Genomic DNA, 21,440 nt, shown 5'->3' with positions numbered 1-21,440 from the left:
TTTGGTTTTTTTGAGACAGGGTTTCTCTGTGGCTTTGGAGCCTGTCCTGGAACTAGCTCTGTAGACCAGGCTGGTCTCAAACTCACAGAGATCCGCCTGCCTCTGCCTCCCGAGTGCTGGAATTAAAGGCGTGCGCCACCATCGCCCGGCTGAAATCAAACCTTTTCATTTAAAGAAACTATAAAACAAAACATCTCGTAAAACTCATGAGTTTCTTTGTCCAACAGGCACCTATGAGGTGGAGACTTCCATAAAAAATTTACCCATGAAGTCAAGCAGCATAGCTATGGTCCAACCTGATGTGTGAGTACAGCAGCAATGCGAAAGAGGTGGCTAAGTGCTCCCCCAAGTGGAGAAGCATGGGGTGCTAGGAAGAAAACAATGCACACCTGGCTGAGGATGACCAGGCCATCACTTGATTACACAGACTGCTGGCCATGGACAGCTGAAGGAAAGTAGCAGGTGCTAAAACCAACCCCTAATACAGGAGGCTATGATATAATGCCGGATATAACCATTCAAAAAATACCCTAAAACTAACATATAAATTACCTCTCAGATTCTGGTGGAAGCCTTGACTCAACTCTTGAAGTATTTGACTCCCAGTATATTCCCGGTGATTTCCCTGGAGGTAGGCTGTGGCTTTCATAAGGAAGAGGTTTTTTTCGTTTATCCAAAATGCATTCAAAATCTTATTTCAAAAATAAAAAGAATCAATAGTATAAATTAGGTAAATTCTAGCAGCCAAAAGTTTAAGTATCTTTTAAACATATTTACATAGACATGTATATTCACACATGTATTTAAAAGAGCAAAAAGAACAGCATAACTCCCTGACTATCCAACTCATTTTGTAAGGTAGCGTCCAATTGATACTTTTCTTTGAAAATCAATAAATACCAAGCAAGTATTAAGTACAGCACATAGCTGGCTACACTTCGCACTGAGCTAAGTCAAATCATATGCGAGAGTTTTGCTTTAAGGCAGGCATAGTGATGCATGCCTGGAATCTCAGCAACTGGGAGGCTGAGGCAGAAGGAGGACAAGTTAGGGTCAGCAAGCTACATAGCCAGACTGTCTCAAAAAAGATGTACTAAGACAACACATCTGTACAACAAGGACAAGCCTTCCTATATGAACGTCATGCATAGGAACTAAGCTGACACAGAAATGTTTTTCAGAGACACATCGGAGCCATCCATGTGGAAGGAACAGTGCGTGTGGAAACTTGCTATTCTGGCCTCCCTTACAGATGCTAGATTTAGGCAAGGAGCGACAGGCAATGGCGACTGAAGTCAGCAGGGCAAACGCTCACAAGGGAACTGTCTCACAGATGAGTCAGCCTGAAGAGCGTTACAGACCCGCTGATGAGTGATGAGTTTTGATGCGATGCAATAATAGCCATCTGTGAGACAAATTAAAGCTAGAGTCCAATTAAGTAAGCATCCACTTCTAACTGCTGGTTTACCAGAAAGGTGAGAGCAACATGAGCATGTTAAACGATGCCAAAGGGGTTCGATCAGAGGAGTCTAGATGATGGAATGTTCTCCAATAAATTATAAGGGGGGGGGGTAGGAGAAAAACTGAAGAAAAAAAGACAAATAAACTAAATGCAATATTTGTATCCAAATTTGAACAAGTAAATCAAATATATATATAAAAAAAACATGGAGGCTATATGATATTAAATTTAGTTATTTACCTTTGCATTTCTGAGATAGGCTCTTGCTATGTTGCTTAGCTGGTTAAGAATCCCAATGCTCAAGTCATCCTCCTGCCTCAGCTTCTTCCATAACTAGACTACCAGCACCCAGCTTTATTCTATTTAGTGGTTGAATGAATGTTCCCATATTCTCAGGATTTGAACTCATGGTCCCTAGTTGCACTACTTAAGGAGGCTTAGGAGGCTTAGGAGGAGTGGCCCTGCTGAATGGAGTGCATCACTGGGCACAGACTTTGGGGTTTCAAAGCCTCCTACCACCCTCCGAGGACTCTGCCTCAGTTCTTGCCTCCACGTTTCTGCCCTGCCTTCCCTGGATGACAGGCAGCAAGCTGTAAGATGAAATCAACCTTTTTCTCCCCACGTTGTTTTTGGTCATGGTGTTTCCTTACAGCAATAGAATGCAAATTAGGACAGATGGTCTCACCTGAAATTTACATAATGGGACTTAATCATCAATATGACGGTATTAGGAGGAGAGCCTTTAGGAGGTGATGGTTTCATGCGGGCAGAGCCCTCATTACCTTATAAGGTACAGCAACCTTTCCAAACAGGAAAACCAGCGGTGCAGCTGGAGGGAGCAGCAAAGGCCTACACTTTCTCCAAAGCCCTGCTGTGTGCTTTGGTTTTCTTTCTTTCTTTGTTTTTGAGACAGGGTCTTGCTCTCCACCTAAACCTCCCAAGAAGCTGGGATTATAGGCATGTGCCACCATGTCCAGGGAGGATAGGATCTTGTCGGGGTTTTGGTGGGTTTTGTTTTGTTTTTATTTTTTGTTTTTCAAGACAGAGTTTCTCTGTGTAGCCCTGGCTGTCCGAGAACTTGCTTTGTAGACCAGGCTGGCCTCCCGAGTACTGGGATTAAAGATGTGCGCCACCACCACCCAGCACGGACAGAATGTTTTGAAGATCCAGAAATGTTTAGTGAACCCGAATCTGGATTTTACTTAGCACTGGTGAAGATCAACTTTAATTTTTTTTCTGAAAATGACAATATTGATGGTTATCAAAGTTGGACTATGGGAATGAATTTGAGAATTCATTATTATATTTTTTGTCTACTTTTGTCTGTTTGAAAATTTTTTTATAATAAAAATTTGAAAAGAAGGGAGCTGGAGAGGTGACTCAGCGGTTAAGAGCACAATGGTTGCTCTTCCAGAGGGCCTGAGTTTAATCCCCAGCAACCACATGGTGGCTCACAACCATCTATAATGGCATGCAGGTAAACATGCAGACAGAACATTATATACATAATAAATAAATACATCTTTAAAAACAAAACAAAATTTGAAAAGAAATTATAAACCTGGGGTTTGAGAGAGGGCTCAGGGACGAAGAGCACTGAAGGCCACTGCAGAGGACCCGGGCTGGGTTTCAGCGCCAACATGGCCGGCACTCATCACTGTCACTAAGTGCAGTTTCACAGGTATGGCTCTCTCTTCTGGTATATGTAAGTATTAAGGCTACACTTAGTGCACTTACACAAATGTGGGTAAATGATTACACATGTAAAAATAAAAACAAATTTTTACAAGCAGCTAGAAACCTTTCTAAAGTTCCAGCTAACCAGAAGAAGATGATCCGAGGGAGGGTGGTCCGAAAGGAGCTGGCTGTGTCTGGCGACTTACCCACTGTGTGGTAATACGGCGAAAGGGTCGAAGCCTTTACACATCTGTGTCCGCCGAGGATTTCTGCTAGCATCTTATAGATCTGTTGTTGTGCTCCAGTCACAACACCAACATCTTCAGGAAAATTAAGAAAATGAAAAGCCATCCTTATTCTACAAATCGAAAAGTAAAAATTCTTACCCAGAGCCTCAGGGCTGGCCAGGAGGCTCAGCAGTTTTGTAAGAGGGCTGGCTTCCCAAGCCTAAGGAGCTGAGTTTGAGCCCCAGAGCCCAGATGAAGGTGGAAGGAGAGAGCTGACTGCAGAAAGCTGTCCTCTGACCTGCACACACGCCTGGGTGTGCAACCACTGGCACACGCGAGAAGCAAATAGATACGGTAAGAGCCTAATGAGATCCATGTGCAATAACACTAAACACAGTAGGAGGTAAGTGCCTGCTCAGGTGGTCGGTGTCCTGGTTAAGAAATTCCTGCAAAATGAAACCCACTGCCCTTCCTGTTTCCTGTACTTCGCGGGAACCTTGGTTTCGTGAGTCTGGTTTTCCCGTTAAAGTTGTGCAAATACTTATTTTAAAAAAAAATGAAACCTACTTACAAAACTATTTAACAAGCCATAGGCCCTTCTGGAAACTCTCGCCATATTTAGATTTAATGGTGATAAAAATGTATTACCTAATAATCTGTTCTGGAATTAACCATACTCTCTTACCAAAAGAAAACAAACCTTTGTTATAGTGTCCTTGACAAAAGCGATCATGAAACCACGGGGTCTGAAACTCTGGGCATTCCAGGCAGACGGCTCTATTTAACTCCATAAGGCGGAACTGGACCCTTGCACTTAGACTTGAAGGTAAAACTGAAATTAAAAGCAAATTACCGATGGATTTGGATAGCCTAGACCTAGCAGAAACTTCATTTCTTCATACCATGACCCCCACTGTTGGTTGATACTTGAGCTCTTACATGAGAAAATCACTTCCTTTGTGAATGCTTCATATCTTTAAGTTGATATATTTGGTAACATGATTAAGACTGATTTCTGCCAGGCAGTGATGGCACACGCCTTTAGTCCCAGCACTCTGGAAGCAGAGGCAGACAGATCTCTGAGTTCAAGGTCAGCCTGGTCTACAAACTGAGTTCCAGGACAGTTAGAGCTGTTACACTGAGAAGCCCTGTCTCAAAACAACAACAACAAAAAGACCAATTTCTACACTTTGTGAATTTTAAAGCTACATTGCTACATTTAAAAAAAAAATGCCACAAAGAATTTTCATTGACTTTCTTCCAATTTTAGAATTTATCCTAAGAAACCAATCCATGGTTGTGTGTAATATTTATTAGTTGTAATGAATTGGAAACAACCTGTAAAATGAGAAATGAGTCCCAGGATATAACTATAGTGCGTGCCTGCAGCACATGCACAGGGCCCTGGAGTTAAACCACAGCGCTGCCCATTCTCTAGGATATAACTATAATGCGTGCCTGCAGCGCATGCACAGGGCCCTGGAATTAATCCGCAGCGCTGCCCTTTTTAAAAAGGAGGTTCCTGGTTTTAAATGACAGAAGTTTCACTATAGTTATATAATGGTATGCCATGAATCCAGTAAAAATATGACATCAAAAAATATTTATGACATTCAGAATATAGTTCAATGAAAACAGCAGCTTAAAAAGCAATTTAAATTCTCCATCTATTTAAAAACATACTTTGATACATAAGTATTTATATGGGACCAAAAGGAAGACACAAAAGAAACATTTTAAGCACTTGAGTATCACCTAATGGTAGAGTGTGTGGTTAGCATGCAAGATGCCCTGGGCTCAATCCTCTCCAAACAAAAGAAGGAAAAGAAAGCACCTCCCCATTAAAGTAGGTTTTACTTGGTGAAAGAATCTAACTCTGATGTTTTATGTGTTTATAAAAGTTTTCATTATATTCATAATTTTTTAAAAATATTTATTTATTTATTATGTATACAATATTATGTCTGTGTGTATGTCTGCAGGCCAGAAGAGGGCACCAGACCCCATTACAGATGGTTGTGAGCCACCATGTGGTGCTGGGAATTGAACTCAGGACCTCTGGAAGAGCAGGCAATGCTCTTAACCTCTGAGCCATCTCTCCAGCCCCCTCATAATTTTTTTTAAGACAGGATCTCAATACAAGGCCCTGGGTGGCTTGCTCTGCTTCAAACTTTCAATCCTCTTGCCTCAGCTTCCCATATGCTGAAACCTTGGGTATAATGTGTGATGTGTGTGTGTGTGTGTTATATACTATTTTATATTATATATATATTTACAAGAATATCTGCATATATGTATACACACATCCCCACCTTCCCAGTTCTGGAGGTAAAACCCAGGGCTTAACAAATGCTAAGCAAGCATTCTACCATTACACTGCCCCCCAGCTAATCATAAAATGCTTTTACTAGCAGGAAATAATATCATTAGCCTTTAAACGCTTCAGTATGGACACAAATGACACTTGCATACAAGGTACATTTAGTAAATTCTAAAACTAAAATGCAGATACATACTTTCAAGTTGGGAATCTAATCTGGCTAAGAACTTGATGGTGAACATTTTCTTTAGCAGATCTTCTGGAAAATATTCAAGCGTGGCCAAAGAAAAACCAACAAACACTAATGTAACAGGATCCAATTTACCTAAAAAATGAGTTTAAAATTATAACATACAGCTGTTTCACATGTACATATAGATAAGCAGTTTAGATAAAGCTAAGGCTTTGCCAGATTTGCCTCACTTGAGAGCCTTCTTACGCAGGGAAGGGAAAACTACCATGATGCACTGACACAAGAATTCTAATGAAGGACAGAAAAGATGAACCCCAAATCTTCACAGGTGTGGTAGCACACCGCTATAATCCTAGTCCTTGGGAGGCTGAGGCAGGAGGACTGCACAAGTTTGAGACCAGCATGGCTACATTACAGTTGCAGGTCTGCCTAGGCTCATGTGAGAGCCTGTCTCCAAAACCAACCAAACAATAATCTTTCCTTTTGGATTTCTTTGCTGATTTTATTTTTACAAAAAAGACCAAATCATGAGCAAAGCAAATAGTTAGGCACAATTGACTCTTACAAGTTGTCCTCTGACTGACACACACACGCGGTACCCAGACTGTGGCATATGCCCCCATCATACAATAAGTAAATCTAAAATAAAAACTATTTTTTATAAAAACCTACTCTGCATTCAAAATGAGGAAAATCATCACTCCATTGGGTTTATTTGTTTGTTCATTTGTTTCTTACAGTACCAGCATTGAACCTGGGTCTCATCCAAGCTGGGCAAGTGCTTTTCCAGTGAGTGAAGCCCACGGAGTGACAAACAAAAGACACTCACAAGGGGAAAGCCAAGTACCTGAAAGGCCCCTGAGATTGTCTTCTGCCACTCACATACCAGAAGCACACACACACACACACACACACACACACACACACACAGTATGCACACACGCACACATAACCTCCCTATATGGGAAACAAAAAAAAATGGTAACAAATGGGAAACTTTGATGATGGTCTAGGTAATAGATGGCACTGTTGGTTATCCTGGTTGTAATGCTGGCATAGTGGCTACATGGAGAATGTTCTCTTTCCCTGAAGCATATAGAGAGGATAATTCAAAGGCTCGTCATATGCAGAAGAATGCTATAGTTCAAGCTAGACTGGGGATATACTACACAGATATTTGTCCCTTCAACTTTAATAGGTCCTTGAAAACCTTGTTAACAAAAAGGAAAGAATTGAAAGCTTCTCCCCAGATGTCGACACTAAGTTAAAAGTGTATGAGGGTGGTACTCTAGACTATGAGAGATGAAACAGGTAACCACCAAAGTAAACACTGGAGTGGTTATTTGGGGGTACAGATTAGGAAGACATTAAACACAGACTCTTTAATTATGCAAAGACCCTGGAGTTTCTTAGTGTGCTCACGGTGTGTGCTGATATAAGAGGTTCATCATTCTGGGCAGGTGTGCTTCAGCAATACAGCACAGCATGCTTTAAAACAGATGGGGTGGGGGAGCGAGCAAGAGATAAAGCAAGCATGACAAAACAGTAACATCATCCAGTCCACGCCATGGCTATATTGGTGCTCCTTGCTCAATTCTTACACAAGTCTCACATTTTCATACTAAAAAGGCTTCAGAGAAATGGATACTTCTCTTGAGACAGATTCTTTCAAGACACAACAGGTAGAGAGACAGGCAGATGGATGGACAGACAGGCAGACAGAAGTCCATCCCAGCCCAAGCTGGTCTCAAACAAGCAACCTTCCTGCCTCACCAAAGGGCTGATATACACCACCACACCCAGCTTTAAACATCTGTAGCACAGAGTTTCCAGCTATTATGAATACCTGGTTACTGAAGGCCATTGTAACAGCTCTTAGGTCATACGAACAAGAACCTACTCACCCATTATTCTGCCAATCATTTTACCTACCTTTGTAAGAAGTAAGGCACTGGACACACGCTCCTAAAAACTCATCCCTTTGAGGTGGATCATAGTTGAAAACACTGAATGGAAGAATAGCAGCGGGGATGGAAAAGGGATGGATCTGTATGAGCAAACAAGAATTTAGTGTTGGCTTCAGCGAAACCAATTTTAATCTACCATTTTAGACGAAGTCTTTCTCACACGCCTATAATGACATTACAAATGTATCAGTTTTGCGTCCTGCAATGATCTGTTTAAATCTGTAACTATTAGTAGCTGTGAAAATGTTAGCACAGAACAGCAAAGCAGCCAGGTAAAAACCCTGTTGTGGGATCCACCCCTCACTGGAAATGAACAGGAAGAAGCCCCAATTACTTCCATGTCATCAGGGCATTGAACAGAATAACATCCTTCTACAGCCAAGGAAGTCCCTTAATTTATAGCCACCAGCATCTTTCTTCCACACACTTTCCATCCTTTGGTATTTTTGAGACAGGGACTCACTGTACAGTCCAAGCTCAAGGTCAGTTGCCGAGATCCCAGGAGTGAGCTATGCTGCCTGGCAGTACTGAGGGCTGGACCGAAGGCCAAGCAAGCGACCATTGATCTACGGCCACTTCGTTGTTCCCTGTTGACACATCACTCATCTAAGCACCTGCCGGGCACAAAGCTAAGCAAGTTAGACATTTTTATGTTCTTTGTGAAAAGCACTAGCTTCTGAATAAAGACCTCATCCTAACATACAGACAATGATTTTGTAAGAAAGGGTCTTCTCATCCGATCCATAAGGCAGCTTAGCCAACGTAATTTCAGAAACAAGTATACAATGACAACTTAGGGATGCGAGTGTCAGCAAATACCTTATTTTCTCATTCTTCACGCTTCCCTCGATTTTGTGTGTGTGTGTGTGACATGCACAAGTGTGTGTGCCACATCTACACGTGTAAGTCAGAGGACAGCTTTGTGTAGTTGGCTCTCTCCCTTCCATTTTTATCACAAGGCTTTTGGCAGCAAACTCAGGTCCATCAGACCCGCATTGTTGGGAGGCAAGTGCGTTTGTTTGCTAAGCCATCTTGCCAGCCTGCAAGTGTTTAATAGTGATACCCAGGATTACAGAGAAAAAAAAGAAAATTAAAAATCAGTTATTGGCTACCATGAAAATATGCCTAATATTTTAAATACTGCCTTCCAATTAAAAAACTCTGACTTTTGATCTTAGCTGGGCATAGTGTTACATGCTTTATCCCAGCACTTGGAAGGCAGAGGTAGGAAAATTTCTGGGAGCTCTAGACTGTGAGCTACATAACAAGACTCTGTCTCTCAAAAATGAAACAAGCCAAAGCCTCTTTGGCTTCTGATCTTAAGGGTTGAAGGAATCAAAGGATGACCATGGTTCTCTCCAAATCCATGGGTAGGGGAACAAGGCAGCTCCTTCCTTTTGTCTGAGACAAGGTCTGTCTGTGTGTCCACTTGGACCTTAAACTCTTGGCAATCCTCTTGCCTCAGCCTCCCAAACACTGAGATCTCAAGTGTGCCATCATACCCTGCTCAAAAGTGGCTTTAAAGTGAAAAAGAACAAACTGATAAACCAGAAGCCAGAGCTGAAATTTTGAACTTCACTCTCATCTAAGTTTAAAAAGTATTTAAGTATTTATAATTTATGTATCCTTGTATGTATCCATGTATGTATGTATGTATGTATGTGCTTTCTGGAAGCTGAACAGTGTAAAAGTCATGTCTAACACTTAAATCTCACCTTTTCAATCTGCTGGATGACCACCGAAGCTATTCTATCAAGTATTACGGTGCTGAGGTAGTTAGTTTTGGAAAGAAAAGACGCGATCTTTGTAACGTTGGTGCCATCGATTTCATCCACAAAGTGTTCCAAAGCAGCAACTGATTCTTCAACCAAGGACTCCTGAAGCCATTCCCCTTTCAAAGCTTTAAGATCCTCCCACAGGAGATCCAAGCTGGTGCTTTGCTGTAATCGATGATGGCCCCGGTGATCTAATTTCCGAAGGAGATTCAGTTGCTGTCTAGCAGGGCCGGCCAAGCATGTGTGATCATTCTGGATCCACCTCAGAAGAGACACTGCAATATCGCTCAGCTCCTTGAAGTCACACTGGGGTAAAATGGCTTCGAGGCGGGACAGCGCTGTCTGGTCGAGGCGAGAGGAAGGAAGCATGGATAGAGCACAGACCAGAATACAAATCTCACTCGGCATGACGCTAGCTTCCAAATGACTATTACGTAAAGGAAAAGGGGGAAAAAACAGAAAGAATATAACCAACACGCCAGCAACAACCAAAAGATACACAAAATACGTGAATTAAAATATTGTTATATAATTGTTAAAAAGGTGAGGTGGCCTTAGAAAGTCAGGTTCATTTAAAATTAATTCACAAGGGACAGATCATTAGGGATCACTAAGGAAAGGCGAAGATGACAGCCATGCTCCACACTTCATGCAGTAAGAAAACCACCATCAATGGGAAAAAGGTCAGCATCAGAAAAGAGAGCCTGGTACTGCTGCCGCCACTGCTGTTGCTGCTGCTGCTGCTGCTACTGATGCTACTGCTGCTGCTGCAAGAATCTGAGCTCAGTGTCTGCATGGCCACCAGGAGCTGCTGCGACGTTGAATAGGCCCTGGCACAGGACAACCCTCAATAATACCAATTCCCTTCTTAGTTATGAATACCAGAAATACAGTATTAAAATACTGGCAGACAGACACATGCTCACAAGCAGACAGACTGACACCTGACCTCACTCTCTACTCCCTGTTTTCCAAATCTGTGCAGTAACTACCCCACCGTGAGGACAGTAATTCTTTAACAACAAATTAAGGACTGGCCATTTTAAGACACCATTAGGTTTAGAAGAAATTATTTAATCTACATTAAATATAAAACAGTTGCTATGATTTTATTATTTGTTGTTTTTGGAGTTCTGAGTTCCTATATAAAAAAGAACAAAGAACAGGCCGGGTGGTAGTGGCGCACGCCTTTAATCCCAGCACTCGGGAGGCAGAGGCAGGCGGATCTCTGTGAGTTCGAGACCAGCCTGGTCTACAGAGCTAGTTCCACAGGCTCCAAAGCCACAGAGAAACCCTGTCTCAAAAAAAAAACAAACAAACAAAAAAACAAAACAAAACAAAAAAAAGAACAAAGAACAAACACACCCACAAACCCCACTGATTGCTTGGGAAATAAAATCTTACTAGTCCATGCTAGCCACAGTGTACTGGTCATTCATTATTAGTAAACTTAAAGTAAAATTAGTAACACTTCATTTTAGCTCAACCAAATCAATGGAAAACTGAGAACGCATGTGACATAACCAGAGAAAATACAGTCATTTTCAGTTATTAAGGTAAAGGGGAAACTGTGTATATGTTTGCCTAGTTGTTTAGTGGTACTGGGTCACATGAAGGGCACATGATAGTACGGCACAGTAGATACAGCCCAGGTCTCAGAATGTCAATAATAAGCTATTCAGGTTTGTCTAGAAAATTCTAGCTACTTTATACACTATAAAGCAAACAAGGATAGATTTCTAAATGAAATACTAATTGAATATTTTATTCTTTAAATACTTAAATCTTACCTGAGAATTAATTCTCGAAGTTTCATAAAAAGATCCTTATTTTGGAAATGTAGACAACTCAAGGCTTGTGTTATCTTCAGTAGCTCTATCGATTTATAGGTATCCAAATGTTTATACAGCACCGAAACAATCCTAAAAAGAACATTATTATAGCCCGGTCATTCACTTGTTTATTGAACAATGACTAGACAGACTTCAGGCCACACACACTGCTTTGTGGAGGATCAGTAAAAAAATGCCTCCTCTTCTGTTCTGACTGAACAGTCTCCAGATGCTGACAGAAACAGAACTAAAGGGGCAGTCATGAAGTGTGAATTTGAAACGGGGAGAAAAGCGTGGCTTTAGGGGCTGGAAAGGTCACTCAGCAGTTAGGAGCACTGGCTGCTCTTCCAGAGGACCCAGCATCCATATGATGGTTCACAATGATCTGTAACTCCAGTTCCAGGGAACCCAACAACCTCTTCTGGACTCTGCAGGCACCAGATACATGGTACAAATACATACATGCAGGACAAATACTCAGAAATACAATTTTTTTACAGAATATTTTTCTAAAGAAGGGCATAGCTTTACTTCCCAAATTACAAAACGGAAAAAGCAGAAACAAAGCATAACAGGGAGCAGACATCAAATTCCACATCCTGCTGCCAAGAATAGTTTTTGTCATAAATTACTAGCAATTAACAAAACTAATCTCATTTTCTCCCATAACCTTCTGGCCCTCGGGGGGGATGAGCTAAAAATAATTGAAAGAAAAGGAGAAAGTGGGAAACATAATGAGAAATGAGACAGTGGAACCTTAACTAAAGGAACATATAATAAAGAAAAATTATGCATATGCAATTTGAATGGCTTTTTTTTTTTCCCTTCTTAAATCTCGCACTACCAGTAAGTTAGAGGCAACAGTGAGACAAGTCCTTATGTTCTGGAAAGTTCCAACCAAGTGTTCTGGAAAGCACAGCCCTTGCTTTACGCATGCACTACGATGCATGCACTACGATGCACGCACTACGATGCATGCACTACGATGCTCTGCTTTGGTCTAGCAGTAGCAGGAAAGGAAATGAAAACCTCTGTAAAGAACCCCATCTCTGTCCAGAAGTCACAAACATTTGGGAACATAAACAATGTTCATTCTTTATTACTTCAAAGCAATTAGACACAAGTATTTGTCAGGAAAGAAAAGCAGATACTTATGAGTGACAGCTAAACTTAGCGCCATGAACTTCAGGAAAGACTACTTTTTAATCAAGTGTGCGTTTCTGCTCTCCATCTCCTCCATGGCTATCAACACTGTCAGCACTTGCTGGCCGGTCAGCTCCTCTAACATCAACAGCATAGTTGATTTAAGCCTAGAAACAAAAATACAGGTTTTTTTAATGTTGGGAAACTGGCTTTCAATTTGTTTGAATGAACAGTTTTTGGGTAACAGAAAAACTACATATCTCTCTACTATGGAGTTCTTGGAAACCCTGCTTAAAGAAAGCTCTTCACCACGCATCTACAGATTGCTGTGAATTCCTGGGCTGAAGAAATGGCTCAGCAGGTAAGAATGTGTACTACTCTTGCAGAAGACCTGAGTTTGGTTTCCAGTATCCATTTCAGGTGGCTTAGAACCACCTGAAACTCCAGCTCCAAGGACTCCAACACTCTACAGGACTCCCAGGGCACCTGCACTCGCACGTAAACATGCACACATGCACACTCATGCACACACACGTATACAAATAATTTAAAATAAATATTTTAAAAAGACTACTATAGCCAGGCGGTGGTCACGCATGCCTTTAATCCCAGCACTCAGGAGGCCGAGGCAGGAGGATCTTTGTTAATTCGAGGCCAGCCTGGTGGTCTACAAGAGCTAGTTCCAGGACAGGCTCCAAAGCTACAGAGAAACCCTGTCTCGAAAAACAAAATATTCCATATAGTTACGCTGATTAGGGATTAGAGTTATTATTGCATAACTTTAGCCTCATAGTCTAGGAAGAGATAACCAAATGATGTTTGTATATTAGTTTAATAGTTACATATCTCCTAGCAATATCTAAATATTTTAAATGGAGCAAGATCTAACCTATATATATCATATCTAACCAAATGCCAGGTACTGACCCATAATTCAGCAGTGTGAGGGGCTGATACAGAATTGCAAGTGTTCAAGACTCACCTGAGAAACTGAGTGAGATTGTCTCCAAATACAAAGTAAATAGATAAGAGCTCTTGTCTAATATATGAAAGACCCTTTCTGTATTCAACTCCCAACAAAATAACAAAAAATCCAACTAACCATTCCAGATATTTATATCTATATCAATAGTCTATGAAATCAGACTTCTTAAAAAAGATGAGCCAGACTAAACTCACTCAAGCTGCAGGTGCACCTGTTCCTGCATCTGAGTGTTCTGAAGGGAAGGGTCTCAGTTCGGGCTCGGCTGGGACTCCCTGTGTAACCCAGAGTGGCCTCAAACTCACTCTACTCCCTCTAAGGCTGGGATCACAGCCAGGCACCATTGCATCCAATGTGTGCTTTCTTATTTTTTTTTTTAATTACCGCCAATCTTTGTGTGTGTAAAATCATTTTTAATAACAGAACTACTTGTTCTGGAATTGGAATAAATATCTGTAACACATGATTATCATTAACATTTAGTTAGGTTTTTTTATTCTCGTGATAAAACAGCATGATCAGAAGCAACCTGGGAATTTTGACATCACGTGAGCGGGATGAAGATAACGGGATAGAGAACCCACTGTGTAGACTACCACAACCTAAACAGGAGCCTCACGCCTCTGTGCAGACCCAGGAAGGGCTGATGAAAATACTTAGGCGGGGCCCCTCATCTTCTGTCTAGTCCACTGTGGAGGATACCAGACATCTGAAGGAACAGACTGTAACAGATTATTCCCTTCCATAGCCGAGCGGGGTGATTCTGGTGAGTTTCCAAGCTCCGAGGAGAGCTAAGCATGAAGAAGCCAACATGAAAATAGAACATTTTTAAGTTAAACTTACTGTTTCCTTATTTCAGGCTCTGCCACCGGTCCCAACACGGCAAACAATCTGACAAAACTTGCGGGGTGGCCAGATGACCAGGGGATCATCTCGACTAGCCTCCTTCGAGCCACTTCAATAAACTCAAAACTGTGGAACTGCAGGTACTGGTACAGGCTGAAGATTCTACAGAGGGCCTCCAAGTCAAGACTGCTCATACTGCCTATAAACACTTGGTTGCACCGCTCCAGGAGCGGGTAATAACTGCACTTGACACTGCGGAGGAACTGTAATATCCGTCTAGCATTGTTGACATTGGAAGAGTCGACACCATCAAAAAGCAGTTCTGTTTTGTTCACGAGTCTTTCTTGGAAACAGTGGGATATTATAGAAGAAATGCTGACCATCAAGACAGACAAGGCCCTTAAAGGAGAAAAGAAGATACACAGATTTTTTTATACTCCTAGCAAAAATGACCAGTTCTAAATTAAATGAGCAGATATGGAAAGAAGTTGGCAAGCATACAGCTTCATGCCATACATTGTTTCGTCTATTTTTACTTTTTTTTCTGGCATCGTGAGAAGCAGTCCTCTGGCTCTGACCTGGCAATCCCACGTTTTCTGCTGCCACACGTGAAAATGTGACATCTGGCTGCGGACACGGCAGGCCAACTTGGTAAGTTAAAAACCTTAGCTCCTCAGAGATCTCCACAGTACCAAGCAGCTCTTGCCGTCGCTGTTGTGTAGATGAGGATGTCGCCCTCACGAGAGATGTGATTATAGTGACACCCGACACATCTCCATCTGCACCCAAAGCCCAGCATCCTCGCACCCCCATAGGCCCCAAATAAATGTACCTTAAGTCCTGTATGGTTTCCAAGTTCCTGTTTACAATATCAGCTATTTTTCCCATTAATGGACTGAAATACAAATGCTGATCGGCCAGGCAAGTAGAAAATATTGAGAGCACATTAGTATCAAACCTGTTAAAAGAAATTCACATTAGATCATTAGTATCAATTAGAACACATGATGTAGTTATAAAATAAGCTGAAGGTTTTTCAAGGGCTGGGCAGTAAGTCAGTGGTTGGTTGCGTGCCCAGCACATGCCAGACCCTGGTTCTGGGTTTGATCCTCAACACTAAAAACAAAACTAAACAAAAAACAAGTAATGTCAAGCTAGGTGCACACCTTTAATTCCAACACATGGGAAGCAAAGGCAGTCGGAGCTCTCTGAGTTCTAGGCCAGCCTGGTCTACAGAGCAAGGTCCTGGACAGCCCCTGTCTCAAAAAAACAAACAAAAAAACAAAACACATCAAATTTTCCAAGGTGAGCTGATTGTTCATTATTACAACAGTAACAAATGATGAGACTATTAAAGTCCAGCACTGCAGAAAGATTTAAAAGAGAATCACTCAATTGGAGTTTCACTTACTTTTTGAGGTAACATGGAATGTTGCTTCATTTGCATATTAGCAAATGAGTAAAAATCTCTAGATAGGAAAAACGATCCAATTTCTTCAAGTGACTGGCAAGACAAAAGTGCACCCTTACACAGTTCAATGCTTTCCTCTCCCTTTCTTCTCTTTTTTGTTAGTCCTGGAGATCTAACAGGGCTTGAAACACACTATCCTTGCTAGCACACTACCACCGAGCTACCTTCCCGGTCACTCCGTCTTAATTTGTTACTATTGTTTGCTTTATTTATTAAAAGCATCAGGACTGGAGCTAGAGAGACGGCTCAGTGGTTAAGAGTATATACTGCTCTTCCAGAGGACCCAGTGGGCTGCCTCACACTTACATCAGGTGGCTTGCAGCTAGGGATAGTACCAGCATTCAGCACCCTCCCCTGGCCACTGGCAGGCACCTGCAGACGAGTACACACATCCCCCCACTGGACACATACATATACAAGTAATTTTTAAAAATAAAAAAAACCCAAAAAAATCTATTTTTAATCTAAGGATAGCAGCACAACACGTAAGAGCCAAAATTTCCAGTAGTATGGGTAAATCCCACATAGCCACTGAACAACGTAACAGAGCAATAAAAAGAAGGAGCCACTGAGCTGGGTGGTGGTAGCCAATACCTTTAACCCCAGCACTCAGGAAGCAATGGCAGGCGTATTTCTACGAGTTCAAGACCATCCTGGTCTACAAAGTAAATTCTAGGACAGCCAGGTTTCTCTTGTTACACAGAGCAACTCTGTCTCAAAAAGATTAAAAGCCTGAAAATAAATAAAGAACCACTGAATCATATATTATGGAAGACTCCTCAAAACACAATGAGAACTAAGATACACGGGTATGTACTATAAGAATTTATTTCTAGTCGGGCAGTGGTGGCTCAAGGTTGGCCTAGAACGCATAGAAATCCTCTTGCCTCAGACCTTCCCAGTGCAGGGATTCCAAGCATGAACTGCCTAACATGATACTGTTTCTCAGATTATTTTATTTTTATTTATTATATATAGTGTTCTGTCTGCATGTCTGGCTGCAGGCCAGAAGAGGACACCAGATCTCACTACAGATGGTTGGGAGCCACCATGTGGTTGCTGGGAATTGAACTCAGGACCTTTGGAAGAGCAGTCAGTGCTCTTAACCTCCGAGACATCTCTCCAGTTCTGTTTCTCAACCAGGCTTAGGGACAGGCATCTTCATCAATCACGGAGCACCTTGCTGGTCCTTGGGGTTGCTTTCAGTATCCTCCATCACTCTCCTACTTTGAGTGTTCTTCCCTTGACTTCCATCTGCCTTATCCTACTAGCAGTGGCTTTGGCTACCACAGAAGTCCCAGGCAGAAAGTGCAGAAGGCTTCCTAAACTGGTTCTGTTACTGTCTCGGCTCTCATACACGGAGGACTTCCCACACATACTTGCAGAGTGTGCTGTGTATTCACAAGAAAATCCTGAACAGAGTTCACATTCCTCTCGATGACGATCAGTTACGGTCACATGAAAACACAGCTGTCCAGCTTGGACAGTGCATTTGTGACAACACCGTCAACAGCAGAGGACCTCAAGCTTACTTTCTTTTCTATCCTTCTTTTGGGTGAAGTCAAAATTGATTCACAGCAACACGAAGCAAGCTAAGAGTGAAAGGTGCCATCTAAGAAAAACAGTAACTGGTGTAAAGCTAACTCTTCCAGAAGCTTTGAAGCCAACTGTAACCTGCGGTCACTGCCTTCTCACAGAAATGGAGTAGCAGGAAAACCAGAGATGCTCAAGTGTCACACAGCCTCCCCCCCCACCCCCCGCCCTCCAGTCCACCAAACTCGTGTCTTCCTTTATCTCCTTTCGTAGCCCTTGCAATCTAGGGATGTTTTGTTGCTATTGTTGTTGTTGCTTTTATTTAACGGGTATGGGTGTCTTGTCTGAGTGTACGTCTGCGTACCATGTGTTGCACCTGTGGCCTGGAGGTCAGAGGAGACTCTCTGGAACTGGAGTGACAGATGACCATGAGCTGCCAGATGGGCGCTAGGAATCTACTGCCAGGTCATCTCCCAAGCCCCGAAATTTAAGCTTATTCTTTTTCTGGAGTCAGTTAGAATCTTCTGTTTCTAAAGCAGAACTCTTCAAGAGTGCAAGCAACTAGTGACTACCTGTGACTCTGCCGCACTTAACGTCTATGGAAAAGCATACTGAGGCCTGCTCTGACTGAAACAGGGAACAGCTGGAATAGTTCCCTTTAGGGCCTGGGTCTGCCCCTGCTCCTGGGGTTCATCCTGAGGACATTTTCTGGTCAGCCAGCTAAAACATTTCTGTTTGTTTCTGTGCTCCCTCTGCCCCACCTGGTGATGAGCTGTAGGGCACTGTTTACTCCATCTTGGGTGTGGCAATTTCCCACCTGCCTGGGGGGAACTCCTAGTGCAGCAGCGAGGTATTTAAGGATTTCCCTAATGTTGAATAAACAGCTTTTGGCTGATCTCCTTTCGAATGACCCAGGTCTCTAGTGTGTTCTTTCAATCTCCAGGCCCTTGCTGCTCACGGTCCCAGTGGCATGCAAACTGTACCTGGGGGTAATACAGAATCGGGTGTTACAGTTCCCTTTCTTTATTCAAGAAAGAATTTTTTAAAATATTTCATTTATTTATTATGTATACAATATTCTGTGTGTATGTCTGCAGGCCAGAAGAGGGCACCAGACCTCATTAAAGATAGTTGTGAGCCACCATGTGGTTGCTGGGAATTGAACTCAGGACCTTTGGAAGAGCAGGCAATGCTCTTAACCTCTGAGCCATCTCTCCAGCCCAAGAAAGAATGTTTTTACACAATTAAAAATCCTCAAATGAATTGAATTTCAAACTTTTTTTTCTTTTCTTTTGAGACAGGGTTTCATGTAGCCCAGGCAGGCCTCAAACATGCTGTGAAGCCAAGGATGATTTTGAATTTCTGATCCTCAGCCTTGTGGTATGAAAGAAAATGGCGTTTATAGTGGTATATTACTTAGTGTTTTAATAACTAAAGCTTGCCTGGATCAGAGTGCAAAGCAGCCACACTAGCCAGCCATACAGGCCATGCAGTGGCTGCACACGTCTTTAATCCCAACAGCCACACTAGTTAGCCATAGAGGCCAGGCAGTGGTGGTGCACGCCTTTAATCCTAGCACTACAGAGGAATATAAAACCGGGGGAGACTGGTCTCATACTGAGTCTCAGCCTGAGGATTCGTGGAGGCAGGATCACCCACTTCAGTCTGAAGTAGAGGTAAGAACCAGTGGCTGACCACTTTGCTTTTCTGATCTTCATCTTGAATCCTAATATCTGTCTCTGGGTTTTTATTATTCGTGCTACAGGCCCCTATAGAGAGTGGCACTATTAGGAGGTATGGCTCTGTTGGAGTAGGGGTGACCTTATTGGAGGAAGTGTGCCACTGTGGGTGTGGGTCTCCTATGATAACAATGGACTACACCTCTGAAACTGTCTGTCACCCCTAATTAAATGTCTCCCTTTGTAAGAGTTACCAGGGTCACGGTGTCTCTTCAGAGCAACGGTAGCCCTAACTAAGACAAGCCTCCACCTCTACAGTGCCCTAACACGGCTGGTTTGCTGTGGCGCTGGGGATGGGGTCCTCAGCCTCGTGTATACGCGTCCACATTCTATCAAGTCAGCTACATCCCCAGGCCCAGTGCACTCTTTCCCTATGAAACTTCATTCTTTTCCTCTATTTCGTTTTGATACTCCCCTCCCCCGTTAACCCTGATCTTATATGATAAGCCCAGAGTACTTGCCTTTCCAGCCTTTTCCACGCTTCTGTAACCAGTGCTTCAACCAGAGGGTGATGGGATTCAACACCAAACCTCAATAAAAACAATGCAAAGCAATTTTTAATTATGAAAGCCAAGAGACTGCAAATGGATCAATAAAAATAGAACCTCAATAACTGCTGGCTTGTCAGCAGACATTAATCTGACTTAACCAGCTTACCTGTTATAGCCTCATTGCCGTTAGCCAATCACGTTCCTCCACTATTCCACAATCAACCAATCACACATACGGAAAGCCAGTCATTTGTACTTTCCTGGCTTTCTAAACTATATCACTAACTGGTACCAAAAAAATATTCTTCAAATATCCTTAAGATACTACAGTATAAGAAAAACTGTCTTCTGGAAGAATGGTTTTTCCATTTAAAAGAGATTCTCAGGAAATTAAGATATGAACTAGAATTGTTTTCATAAACTGAAAAGCAACTTACTGTTTTATGCTGTATAGCGCACCCACCAGGGTGTCATCACCCATTGCTTGGATGTGATTCGCCGCTGCATTGCAAAGAGTAAGAAACTGGGGATGGTTTCTAACAAACTCAATGTTTTTTTCCAAGTTAGTCTTCTGCTTCTGAAACTGCCAGAGCATATTAAACACACAACCCACTTGCGGCTCTGAAAGTATGGCCGGGCTTCTTTCGATAAGATCAAATACTTGTTCTTCATCTGTACAGTTCTGCATTTGAATAATTAATGGCTTACAACTGAAGGGGCGGAACTGAACCACTCTCCGAGAGAGTAGAGAGAGTCCTCTGAGACAGAACATATTTATAACGGATGGGGCTCCAAAATACAGGCTTCTGTTCCTTTGTTAGCACAGGTTTTCTTTGGTCCATCTGCAGCTAGAAGTCGGGTATTGTGTGATGGCATAAAAACTGCCTTTCACTAATGTGTTTTATTTCCATCCTGATGGCTCTAAATCCATTCCAATAGAATCTGCAAAACAACTGGTTTACCTTGGTTACTCGTTTCATTGATATCAAATTACCCCCCTAACGTCAAACTTCAAGCAACAAGGATTTTCCTTTTTTGTTTGGACTACAGACTTTGTTCTTGGTCTGAACCAGCTAGATTTTTGATCCAAAATGAGACATCCAGGAAAAGGGGGTTTCTTCCGGCCCCCAATTTTTAAAAGGCTTAATTCTGACCACAAACGCGGCAGAAGAAAAAAAAAATCGGTTTTTGTGTTTGTTTTAGGGTATTTGCTTGCTTGTTTGTGGAGAGAGGGTCTCACCGGGCAGCCGATCCACGACTACAAAAAGGTGACCTTGAGGAAACCAGTTAACTGTAGGAGAGGCCTGGGGAGTGTGACAGGTTGGCTTTGCGGTGAGCAGGCTTGAGCGGCACACAGGCACGCACACGGTTCACAAGTGACAGGTAACTCGTGCATCTGGCCCGCAGGAGAGCTGACCCTGAGCCTAGGTGTCCAGCACCAGACGGCAATGGGCTCGACCTGCCCCGGTCTCCTGCGGAGACCCAAACCCGCAAGGAGACCGCGACTGCTAAACTAAACCGCGCGTCCCGGGCGGAACTAAGCCGGGTGCGGAAGGCAGAGCCGCTGACAAACCCGCGAGTCCTTCCCCATGCCCTCCACGGACCCGACAGCGCTGCGCCCGACGGCTCAGAAGGCAGGGATCATCCAAGGCCCCGACAGCAGCAGGAGGAGGCTGCCCTCTCCGGCTCACCAATCGCGTCCTGGGGTGTTTAGCCTTTCCTGGTGGGACACCTTTCTTTAACAGTGTCCCAGAGCGGAAGAAACGCAGCCCCAAGGCGGCA

General features: G+C 42.7%; 1 protein-coding gene across 5 annotated transcripts in view; it reads right to left on the bottom strand.

The window, feature by feature from the left end:
- Fastkd1 (FAST kinase domains 1) overlaps positions 1-21,440 on the bottom strand; it is a 25,120-nt gene extending 3,680 nt beyond the window's left edge. Inside the window, exons 1-13 of one of the 5 annotated variants that reach the window (XM_050123064.1) lie at positions 21,350-21,440; positions 20,096-20,611; positions 19,629-19,697; positions 15,257-15,382; positions 14,422-14,823; positions 12,653-12,763; positions 11,412-11,543; positions 9,562-10,048; positions 7,812-7,926; positions 5,883-6,011; positions 4,067-4,198; positions 3,346-3,459; positions 553-691 (exon numbers count right to left, since the gene is read on the bottom strand). In XM_050123064.1, coding sequence (XP_049979021.1) covers positions 553-691; positions 3,346-3,459; positions 4,067-4,198; positions 5,883-6,011; positions 7,812-7,926; positions 9,562-10,048; positions 11,412-11,543; positions 12,653-12,763; positions 14,422-14,823; positions 15,257-15,382; positions 19,629-19,697; positions 20,096-20,430 — 2,291 coding nt within the window. In that variant the 5' untranslated portion in view covers positions 20,431-20,611; positions 21,350-21,440. Of the gene's footprint in view, positions 1-552; positions 692-3,345; positions 3,460-4,066; positions 4,199-5,882; positions 6,012-7,811; positions 7,927-9,561; positions 10,049-11,411; positions 11,544-12,652; positions 12,764-14,421; positions 14,824-15,256; positions 15,383-19,628; positions 19,698-20,095 lie in introns of all 5 variants that reach the window. The other 4 variants (XM_050123055.1, XM_050123046.1, XM_050123071.1 and 1 more) reach the window with 4 other exon arrangements.

Source organism: Alexandromys fortis, unplaced genomic scaffold (genome assembly GCF_014885135.2).
Source record: "Alexandromys fortis isolate MF-2015 unplaced genomic scaffold, M_Fortis_MF-2015_v1.1 scaffold_8_9099976_23576923, whole genome shotgun sequence".
Lineage (NCBI taxonomy): Eukaryota > Metazoa > Chordata > Mammalia > Rodentia > Cricetidae > Alexandromys > Alexandromys fortis.
This window is presented reverse-complemented; position numbering and strand designations above follow the sequence as displayed.